At 46.4% G+C, this 10,628-nt stretch overlaps 1 protein-coding gene across 1 annotated transcript in view; it reads right to left on the bottom strand.

Annotated features, from left to right (window-relative positions):
• Positions 1-293: 293 nt before the first annotated feature.
• The window catches only part of KPNB1 (karyopherin subunit beta 1), a 31,615-nt gene continuing 21,280 nt past the window's right edge, over positions 294-10,628 (bottom strand). The window contains exons 14-22 of the mRNA XM_008271382.5: positions 10,392-10,463; positions 8,090-8,234; positions 6,944-7,026; positions 6,352-6,459; positions 5,546-5,689; positions 5,341-5,446; positions 4,791-4,905; positions 3,947-4,108; positions 294-3,298 (exon numbers count right to left, since the gene is read on the bottom strand). Coding sequence (XP_008269604.1) covers position 3,298; positions 3,947-4,108; positions 4,791-4,905; positions 5,341-5,446; positions 5,546-5,689; positions 6,352-6,459; positions 6,944-7,026; positions 8,090-8,234; positions 10,392-10,463 — 936 coding nt within the window. The 3' untranslated portion in view covers positions 294-3,297. The remainder of the gene's footprint in view (positions 3,299-3,946; positions 4,109-4,790; positions 4,906-5,340; positions 5,447-5,545; positions 5,690-6,351; positions 6,460-6,943; positions 7,027-8,089; positions 8,235-10,391; positions 10,464-10,628) is intronic.

Here is a 10,628-nt window from a genome sequence, read left to right as displayed (position 1 = left end):
GATGAGCCCTTAAATGCGATCATTAGCATAAAAATCATGCACAAGACACCCTTCAGTACAGGTTCCGAATCAAACTGAACAGGAAGCCTCCTCCAGATGGCACTTGGTTCCTCCCTCACTCACGGACTTGTTTTCCATGGTTCACACTGCACTACGTGGAGTCCATTTTTCAGAAGCATGTCCTCCCCCCCCACACACACACGCATGCACACACACAGCACACTCACCACACACTCGGGCTCCCTCCAGACCACTCGGTTCACCTCCACGTAGAAAAAAGAACGGGCAAAATGTTGAAAATAAAAATAAAGCGGACTTTATTTAGAAGATAGAGGTGGTGGTATCAGTTTTGGTTAATAAAGTGGGGCTCAAGTGTTTTAACAAGTCTTCAATGCCATCGCACAGACTGGCATGCCAAGGGCATTCCGAATGCCAATTACAGATTGAAGTTGTTTGAAAACCAAGAAGCTACCAAAAGCTGATGGATTTGGGTTTCTCTTAAAGTCAGACTAACACACTTCTGAAATGGTGAAGAGTAAATAGACTGCTCGGCTCTCAGAAGTTAAAACACTGCACTGCGCAGCGCCCCTCCCTGCCTCCGCAAGTCCCTAAGGCAACATTACAGTTGCCTCCGACAATTAAAACCCCAACATTTCAACAGAGGGGGCTGCAGGAAATTGAGAAAAATGAAGAGCAAAATTAATAATAAATGTAATTGGTATAGGCAGCTGCCACTTGTGGCAAACCCAAGTCTAGTCCGATGCCCATTTTGTTCACATTTGCACTGACATCTTCCCAAGCAGACGGTAACAACATTCTCAGAGGAATGTGCCGAAACTAGGGTGGGGAGGGCCAGACAGGCAGTGGACAGGATGCATTCTGCACCCAGTTGCCTTAGGTGGTACAACTTAAAGGACAAATACCCAGACTATAGGAAACCCAAAGGTTAACTAGGAAAGAGGATCAAATGCATAACCAGTGCAGAGTAACTGCAAGGCACCAAGACCACACCCCAACCAGCCCCTCTTCCTCCTCTCCACCAGCATTAACAGCACTCTCAATGGCCTCCCTGAACAAAACAGGACAAAGCACACGGAAGATTTCGTTTCCATGATGGTTCTTGGCGTCCTTTATTCTCCTGCTGTCTAGCTAAGCAGCCCACACAGGACAGAAACGGGTAGCACTGAGGAATGATCAGACTGTTTTCTCCCCAATAGTCCTGCCCCAGCCCTCTCTATAGCAGGAATGGTTACAACATCCTTTCCTTCAAACTAAAATGGAATCAAGGCATCACAGGCCAGGCCTCCTCACAGGGCTCAGGGGCTGGTTTGAGCTCTTTATTCACAATGGAGCGTCTCTCCTTCAAACACCTGGTTTTTTTTTTTTTTTTTTTTTGTACACTGGTTCATAGATCGGCACTTGACTGAACCTGGCACCAAAAGGCACAATATCTGATACCCTGTACAAGAGCTATTAGAGATGCTGCCGTATGGGTGGGCAGAACCGAGCCAATCCCACTGACGAACGGAAGGCTTGGATAGGGAGGGGAAGGCGGGAAGGAAGAGATGGAATAAAACATAAGCCCATTTTTTTGCTAGAATGGAAATGACAGTGGGAATGAGGGTTTTGTTTTTCAATCCTCCAATTATCAGGAAGCAATTAAAATGCCTCCTTTTTTTGGAAAGCAGCATATTCAAACTGCCAAAACTCCTAACAACTGCAAAACCAAAAGGGGATCAAAGCTCTTAACATCCCTTCTTATTGCTGAGATTCTAGAATTCAGGGTGCCCTGTTCCCTTGTAAAAGGGAAAATAATGAAGTCTGATTTATGTTAAGCACAGCACATCACACTTTTTAAAAATATTAAAGCGTGTGACCAGGGGAATGTTTGACACCATTTTATTAATCTTCAACTTCAGTGGAAAAATAAAACCTTTTTCAAGTGCCATTTTCATCACAAGACTTCTAGTTAGTGTGTGTGTATGTGTGTATAAACACATACACACACACACATTTATATAGTTTTGTTTTGTTGGTTTTCAAGTGCAGCAAGAGACCAACACCGCATTGCAGTCAATCAAATAAAAGAGAACAGAAGGCCAAGCAGTTTCCAAATGGTCATTTTATCAGGTTGTTTGAACATTAAATTTATCCTTGTTTGCAATCCAAAATCGTTCCCTGAAGTTTGCTGTTGTGTGTGTGTGTGTGTGTATTTACTGTTATCGTATGTCACTTTCTAAACTCTTTGGCACAATTTTCTGGGGGCGTTCAGACTGCCACAATACCAGTCAGGAGAGAGCTTTCCTTTCGTGCTGCCAATTCTGAGCATTGAAATTTTGGTTTGTTTGGGTTGTGGCTCTTTTTGTTTCTGAAGTCTGTATTCTTTATTTGTAACAATTGTACTTTTATTTTTCTATATCCTCTAACTCCAGAGTTTTCTCCTTCTCCCCCCTCCCCCCGCTTCTACATTCACAGTTGAACCATATTATTTAGGAAAGGCGCCTTGATGAAAAGACCAGGATAGGAGCTCTGACCATTCGTCAGTGTTTTCCCTAGAATAATTAAAAACAAAACAAAACAAAACCTAAAGAGCGTCTTTCCATTTTTTTAAACATCTCTTGTGCTGCATCAGTAGACAGAACTTGGGTTAGTTTTATGAAATGCAACATCTAACCCCTGTTTTCTGGGAAAAAGAAACTGCAATGACTTGAAGTTGAGAATGTGGATACCGCCTCACTCACACACACTCATTCTCAGACTGGACAAACCCCTCCCTCGCCCTCCTCCTCCTCCTGGCTGGCGCACACTGGGCCGCGTGGCAAAGGTACAGCGGAGGTGGGCTCGAGAGCCAGGCTCCCTCTTTCTCCTCAGTAGCAAAGGCCAGGCTGCCTTTTACAAGCACCACAGCTGAACCCAGTCCCCGCCTCCTCTCCCAAACCAGTCATTCCACTCGGTACCGGCCACAAGACAGAAAAGCTACTTCTAGCCTCTCCCTGGGAAGAGACAGCTTTCTTTCTGTTGTTACAAGCAAGTAAATCCACCGTTTTCTTTTCCAAGATGGCCGATGTTATGGTTTTCTACGAAGTCAGTGCTTCCTTAGCTCACTAACAGCGCTGCTGTTGGCGGCTGCGGCTGCTGCTGTGGCAGGATTTTCAATGTGGTGTGTTTTCAAGCCTCACTCACTCATCCTCTCATTCCCAAACATTCAGCATCCGTGCACACTCCTCACTTCCGGGTTTTTCAAAAGATTGGAGATTTCCAGTGGGGGTCTCAGGTTATCATCCCAATGGTAACAGATCTAAAAAGAGATGGAAAAAAAGGTCAACCCCGAGATCACATCTACCCAAGAGCCAAACACCTCTGTTCCTTCAGTTAAATGCTTCCAGACTGGAACTCAATCTGTCACCTCTGCAAGCACTGTTTTTCTTCTCTGCGACGTGCCATCTACCTGCTCTCATTAGCACCTACATCAAAGGGTGAGGCAAAACTCAAACAGCCAATTTTACTGAGATCTGTGGAATATGATAACTGAGTAGCTGAGAGGAAAATAAAAGTATTTCAAAGCAGGGGAAGAACTCGGCTTTGTCTAAAAGCACTCCAGCGGAGGAAAAAGAGCATGAGGAAGAAAGGAAGGCGTTGGAAAGAGAATTCCGGGTTATGGGGCAGCCATCACTAATGATTCTATTAGGGCCCAAAACGTTTTCGGAATTTCAGGAATTCCGTTCTGTAAGTTCTATTCTCCATCCCCGTGAGGAATCGGCCACTGGGCTCAGGAAAGATGCCTCACTCTGCTAGTACAAAGCCAGAGATGCAAAGCCCAAACCAGAAGCACCTACGTGGAAAAGACAGCACATAAAATACCAACAGGCAGCCCTTGCCAGGCAGAGCAACCAAGACATGGTACTCCTTCCCGAGACAAAAGAGGGCAGCAAAGACAAACTCTCACCAAGCCTGGTTCTTCAGTTTCCTCAGTTCTTTCGTTGCCCATGTAGCAAGGGTTTTTGCTTTGTTAGTCTTCGATCTCCGGCCTTCAGTTAACAGTTCATGGATCATTGGCCTAGCTTCTACTAATTTCAGTACGTCCTTCCCAAATGCTGTACATAAGTCCCTGTGCAAAATAAACACACCTGAGCGCGAGCTCTCGGCCCCTTCCCAGTACCGGACTGCGGGCCCTCCCTACAGTGCTGAGTTAGTTCTCATCTACTTTCTAAAGCTCAAGAGATTTTCTGAGAGTACACACAAGACAGAGAGCTTCCATCCACTGGTTCACTCCTCAACTGCCATGGTGGCTGGAGTCAGAGTCAGGAGCTAGGAGCTCAGTTCCTGTTCCCCCGTGGGTGGCAAGAACTCAATTACTTGAGCCATGTCTGCTGTCTTCCAAGGTCTGCACTGGCAAGAAGCTAGTGCCACAGACTGGAATGAAACTCAGGCACTCGAGCGTGAGCTGTGGGCATCCTAAATGTGAGGCCAGGGACCTGCTCCCCTACGCGAGAGAGCGAGAAGTTTAATGTCTGCACTCAAATCCAAGTCTTGAGAACAATGTTCTTTCTCCTAACAGTGCTTTAGAAACTCAGAAGAGAAGGCTACACAGAGGCAATTTAATGACCAACGTCAGAACTTACTGAGGAGCAGTGACAGAGATATGGGGAGTCTGGAATAATCTCTCAGTATAGGCCCCTGTGACTCTCCAAAAACAAAACAAAAACAAAACAAAACTCTGTGCCAAAGAAGTGGGTTATTGCCATCCACACTATTCTCAAACTCTCCGCTGCTGGCAGCAGGTGACTTACCCTATGAGTCCAGCAGCACAGGCTACTACTCCATCTGTGTGATCCTCATCTCCAGCAATGTGGTCAATGAAAGACAGAATAAATTCTACTCTGGGCTGTACCAGCATTACATCCGCTGTAAAAGAAAGGCAAGATCTGCTCAAGTTGCTGCAGTCTGGCGGGACTATTCCTTTTCAAACGTTCAACTCTTCCATCTCTGGCAACGAGGGCCCAGCTGGAGAACCAGCTGCATGCGGCGATGACGAACAGCTCTGCCAGGTGAAGAGCTCTTTCCAAAGTCAACAAGAGACCAACAGTCTTCCTTCTGTTGCATCCCACCCCTTGTGATTCTCAACCAACACCAGACAAAGCCGCACAGGAAGGAGGAGCGGGAGTAATACACCTCCACAGCCTCCCCAGAAACACTGTCTTCATCAGGCACTGTGTTCCCTCTCCCCCTCCTTCAAGCACCAGGCACTTGTTCACAAGTGAGCATCAGAATCAAAGACACAGCCCATCTGGGTAACACACACTGGCCAGCGGACTAAGGGAACTAGGTCGTATACTCAACGGTGCACGTTCTCCTGATCCCCCTTCAATCCCTGGACGATTCCGGTGTAGGCCTCCAAGCAGCTTTCCCTCAGTTCATTTAGATAATCCACCATGTCATAGTCTGACTGTAAGAGACAAAGAACAGAACCCCCAGCAGACTGATCAGCTGTGGCTGTTTGCCAACATTTGGAAAAAAAAGATGCGCAGAATAGTTTCATGCTCACCTTGTCCACCTGGGCTTGGGAGGCCTGCTGAAGTGTGTTCAGTACAACCTCTAAGTATTTTTTAAATTCCCCACCAAGAGCAAGGGCGATGTCACCAAACACGGACAGTATCTGTGGCTTCACCGACCTGTGCACGTTCTCATTCTGCCGGGGAAAAAGAGAAAAGTAACAATAAATAAAGCCAAACTTTTTCAGTCAAAAGACTCATAAAACTTTCCTTTTTTTTTTAAATTTTATTTTTATTTTTTGACAGGCAGAGTGGACAGTGAGAGAGAGAGACAGAGAGAAAGGTCTTCCTTTGCCGTTGGTTCACCCTCCAATGGCTGCCGCGGCCAGCGCGCTGCGGCTGGCGCACCGCGCTGATCCGATGGCAGGAGCCAGGAGCCAGGTGCTTTTCCTGGTCTCCCATGGGGTGCAGGGCCCAAGCACCTGGGCCATCCTCCACTGCACTCCCGGGCCACAGCAGAGAGCTGGCCTGGAAGAGGGGCAACTGGGACAGAATCCGGCACCCCAACCGGGACTAGAACCCGGTGTGCCGGCGCCGCTAGGCGGAGGATTAGCCTAGTGAGCCGCGGCGCCGGCCCAAAACTTTCATTTGTAATAAGCAACTACTACTAAGTACTTGAATGCCCCTTCAAAAATTAACTGTGGTTCATCTCTGCAGAGATTATGTGTTTACTTTTCCTTGGTAATCGACAGCTTCCCCCCAAGTGAAGCAGGCATCCTTTACAACCTTTCACTGGAATCATCGTGAACATGACGATGGGATTCTCCAGGCTGGCTCCTGAGCATGCGCAGACACTCACCCCCAAGTTCTCCAGCAGCAGCTGCATGACCTCGTCACAGAAAGGCAAGATGTTGGACTGCAGGGCACGGCATAAGTCTCCCACCAAGCCCACAGCTGCCAAACACACCTGCAGAGAACCAAGGAAATAATCGGCCTGACAGAAAAAGCTGCCTGCACGGGAAGACATTAGTTTTACCCAGCTGCTGGTCCTGCATCACCTGAACTTATTCCCCCCTTGCTGAGATTAAGACCAATGTGGCAGGAAGGAAACTAGGACTATTCCCAGACACCACTGAGTAAGGAAAGACAATATTCACCAGGGATGGCGGTGGCAGACCAAGGTGGGGGGGTGTTTCAAAAAGCCTTCCTCTTTAGGGTGCTTCAGAGTGTAACTCTGCCGTTGCCTTTACACTACCTAGACATTCGCTCTGTGCTTCTCACGTGGTGTAGCCAACACCCTGTTTTTCACAGCCTACTCCTTGTTCAGACAGAGGCAACAAATAAGGTAGCTGGACTTTTGGAGCAAAGCTGGGGAAACCATGTAGGCTACAGAAACCTGCTGCTGTCTGTTCTACAGTGACTCTTGCATAAATGTCAAAAGCATATCCTACCTGGTACTCAGCATAATTTTTCAATCCAATGCCCAGGAAGGGTTTAAAGGCCTCCATGTACTTGAGAAATTCACCACCCAACACTGTAATGAAACAAACTGTTAGCTGAAGACTGCATCACAGGACGGCAGATGTAGACAAAAATGACCATCCTAAGTCTTACTCAACATGGCAGGGTGGAGTGAGAGTTAATTATTCTAAGACAGTAAGGCTGTCTTGCACAAGCCAAGTTTACAACTGCTGGAAAGGCCTAATTCTTAGGCCCTCGAGATAACACCACAGCCAGTGCTCTGCAGGATGGGGTTTTAGCTGGCTGAGACAACCAAGTGGTAGGGCCCTCACACAGGATGGAGGTTAGCTGTGAACTGGCTGAGCCAGCAATAAGGCCTCTTGTCTCGGCAGCTAATCACAACACATGCCCTAAGGCTAGCTTCAAAACAGGGTCCCCAGGCAATCCCATCGAGCACTTAACAAGCCACAGCCAAGAAAAGCAGCACTGGCCTTTGGATACGAATCAGCCACTCCAGGAGCCAAGATTAACTTCCTTGCCCTCTAAGGGCAGTCACATTATGCCAGTTCAGTTGGACACAAGCTCTGCGCACCAGAAGTAGGTCTGAACCTCAGGAGAGTCCTCCTCAGGGCACGGCCTTAGTAAAATACTTGCAGGTCACCCCTGAAGAGATGTTCTAGGTTTCTAAAGTGCTCTTTAATGTGCTTTTGCTTCCCCATGCCGAATTCCTACAGCACGTTCAATGTTTCATCCTATGGCATCCCAGGCACTGTGAACACAAAGCACTACTGCCCAAACCAGGGGCTTCCAAGTGCCAGAGAAGGAGAGAACTTTCACTTCTTCCACCCTTGACAGGCGCCAAACATCAATAAAGTAAGTTGACTTTCAGGGTAAGAAGGAACCTGATGAACACGGGAGAATTAATTCAGTTTCCACCAATCTGACTTAGCTGCAAACTGGCGCCCCGTTTACCTTAAGAGTGGCAAGGCAATCACTCAGGTTCAATCCAACTTTGAACCAACTCACACCCCAGTGAAAGATCTACGCTTTTTGCAGTAAAAAAGAAAAAAATTCTCCAAGGCCACTCAAACGCCTACCTTCTACAGAAACCACCTGCCCAGTCCCTGCTCACTAACCTTCCACCAGTGTGCTAACTGCCATCAGGGCATCCTCTTGCACTCCCCCAGACCCAGCTGTGCTCTGGAACATCCTCAACAGGGAAGCCATGACCACATCAGAGATCTGCAAGGCATCTTGATGCTGCACTTTGCGGAGTACATTCTGTGAAGTAAGTAAGAATTCAGGATCCATTAACTCCAAATCCTTCAACCACAACACTATACCTTTTGCTTTCAAAATAAATTAAGTCCTTTGTTCATTTTTGGAAGATCAAATATACACTTTAACTTAAGAACTTTGACAGTGCAAATATGCATTACAATGCTCACTCTAGTATCTCAGATTCTGTTTATTTATTTATTTATTTTTTATAAATATATTTGAAAGGCAGTTAGAGAGAAACGGAGAGTAAGTTTCCATCCAATGGTTCACTCCCCCCCAAATGGCCACAATGGCCAGAGCTGTGCCAGGCCAAAGCCAGGACCCTGGAGCTTCTTACAGGTCCCTTACATGGGTGCAGGGGCACACCGCTTTCCCAGGTGCCATCAGTTGGGAACTGTATTTTAAGTGGAGCAGCCAGGACTTGAACTGGTGCCCTTATCGAATGCTGGTGTCACAGGCAGTGGCTTAACCTATGGTGGCTATGCCACAATGCCAGCCCCAGATTCTATTTCTTGACTCAAAACAAAACCCACTTAGTCCCACCACCTGAAAAACTGCTAGTAGTTTCCATATTCCAGCCTTACTGGAGTAACAATTTGTTTTAAAGGTTACATCACTCATAAATAAAAAACAAGCCTTCTTACACTCCAACCCACATACAGATAGCAGTCAAAAAACAGTCTGGATAAAAATGAAGCCAGTCTGACTTCTCCCAAGCCATACTCATCACACTCCAGGGTACTCTTCCATGTGCCTCACCTAATGTTACCAGATCAAGCAGTCCTGTATTTTCTCTGATGAAAAAGGAAGATCCCAGGGGGCTGGCACTGTGGCGCAGTGGGTAAAGCCACCACCTGCAGGGCCAGCATCCCATATGGGTGCAAGTTCAAGTCCGGGCTGCTCCACTTCTGATCCAGCTCTCTGCCTATGGCCTGGGAAAGCAGCAGAAGATGGCCCAAGTTCTTGGGCCCTTGCACCTGTGTGAGAGACCCAGAGGAAGCTCCTGGCTTCAGATAGGCCCAGCTCAGGCTATTGCCGCCACTGGGGGGGTGGGGTGGGGGGTGTGTGTGAAATAGCAGACGGGAGATCTTTCTCTGTCTCTCTGCATCTGTCTCTGTAACTCTTCCTTTCACATAAATAAAGAAAAAGGAAGATCTCTTAACCATCATGCCTTAAAAAATGAAGTATGGGGTAAAAAAAAAAAAAAAAAAAAAAAAAAAAAAAAAAAAAAAGGCAAAGTTTACAGGTAAGATGACCTTGTTAGCATTAATGAATATTCCAGAACTTTCCTGTTCTGTGGCAGATTAGGAAATAGCTCCTTAGCCACTTCATAAGCAGAGAACGACGTTTCAGTTCCCCAGTCACTCAAAAAAGCCTACTGTGAACACAACGATAACGAAGCTTCCAACAGCAACTGCTTCAAAAGATGACGAGTGTCTGGTGCAGCGGTTAAGACACTGCTTGGGAAGCCCCACTGCTCTCTGTAGTGCTCGGGTTTGAGTCCCAGCTCCACTTCTGATTCCAGCTTCTTGCTACTGTGCACCCTACAAGCCAGCAGACAATGGCCCGAGTGCACAGGACCCTGCCACCCCCACAGGAGACCTAGATGCAGTGCCATGCTCCAAGCCTCAGCCTGGTCCAGTCTTGATTGTTGTGGCCATCTGGGGGTGAACCTCCAGACAGAAGACCACTCTCCGCACCCCTCTCTCTGTCACTCTGCCTTTCACATATTTTTTTAAGACATAGAAAATGTAAAATTTGTTTAACAACAACAAAGACAAAAGTAGAAACTCAAAGATATATATTTGTAGCCAAGTAAACCATAGTTGGAAGTCAAATCTAATTTTAGTTTGTACAACCTAATGACAACCAAGACTAAAAGGAGCTAATATAAACTAGCTGTACAGCTGGGAGAGACCATCACACACTAAGTAATTTCCTTCTTTATACTGTGAAAAAGACAAACTTGATTTTTCTGGATAGACAGGAAATTACTCTTCCAATCAATCACAGTCCAAAACCTTCTGAGAGCTTCAGATCAGCACCATCTATCTACATCTACACAACTGCACAGCTCTCTGTGTACATGAACTTGTCATCCTGAGACACGCAGTTTCTTCCTCTGAGCTAGTAAGAAGTGATACAGCTCTAGCATACCTGAAGAGTTGCGCAGAGTAAAGACTGAAGGTCATTGAACTGGATCCTATCGGATGTGCTCTGGATATGTGACTATAAGATAAAAAAAGAAAACGTGTTCTAAAGAGAATCCTTCCACTCTTGTTAGGGTTCCTGAGACCATTAAGTTATTTTTATTAATACTAATGTAGGAAAGCAAATAAAAACACATAACCCACATGCACATGAGTAAACTGTGCCAAGTAATGCTTATGTAAA

This window comes from Oryctolagus cuniculus, chromosome 17 (assembly GCF_051225735.1).
Source record: "Oryctolagus cuniculus isolate XC-2025 breed Fujian yellow rabbit chromosome 17, ASM5122573v1, whole genome shotgun sequence".
NCBI classification, from domain to species: domain Eukaryota; kingdom Metazoa; phylum Chordata; class Mammalia; order Lagomorpha; family Leporidae; genus Oryctolagus; species Oryctolagus cuniculus.
Note: the sequence above shows the minus strand (reverse complement) of the source record. Positions and strands in the feature narration are given on the sequence as shown.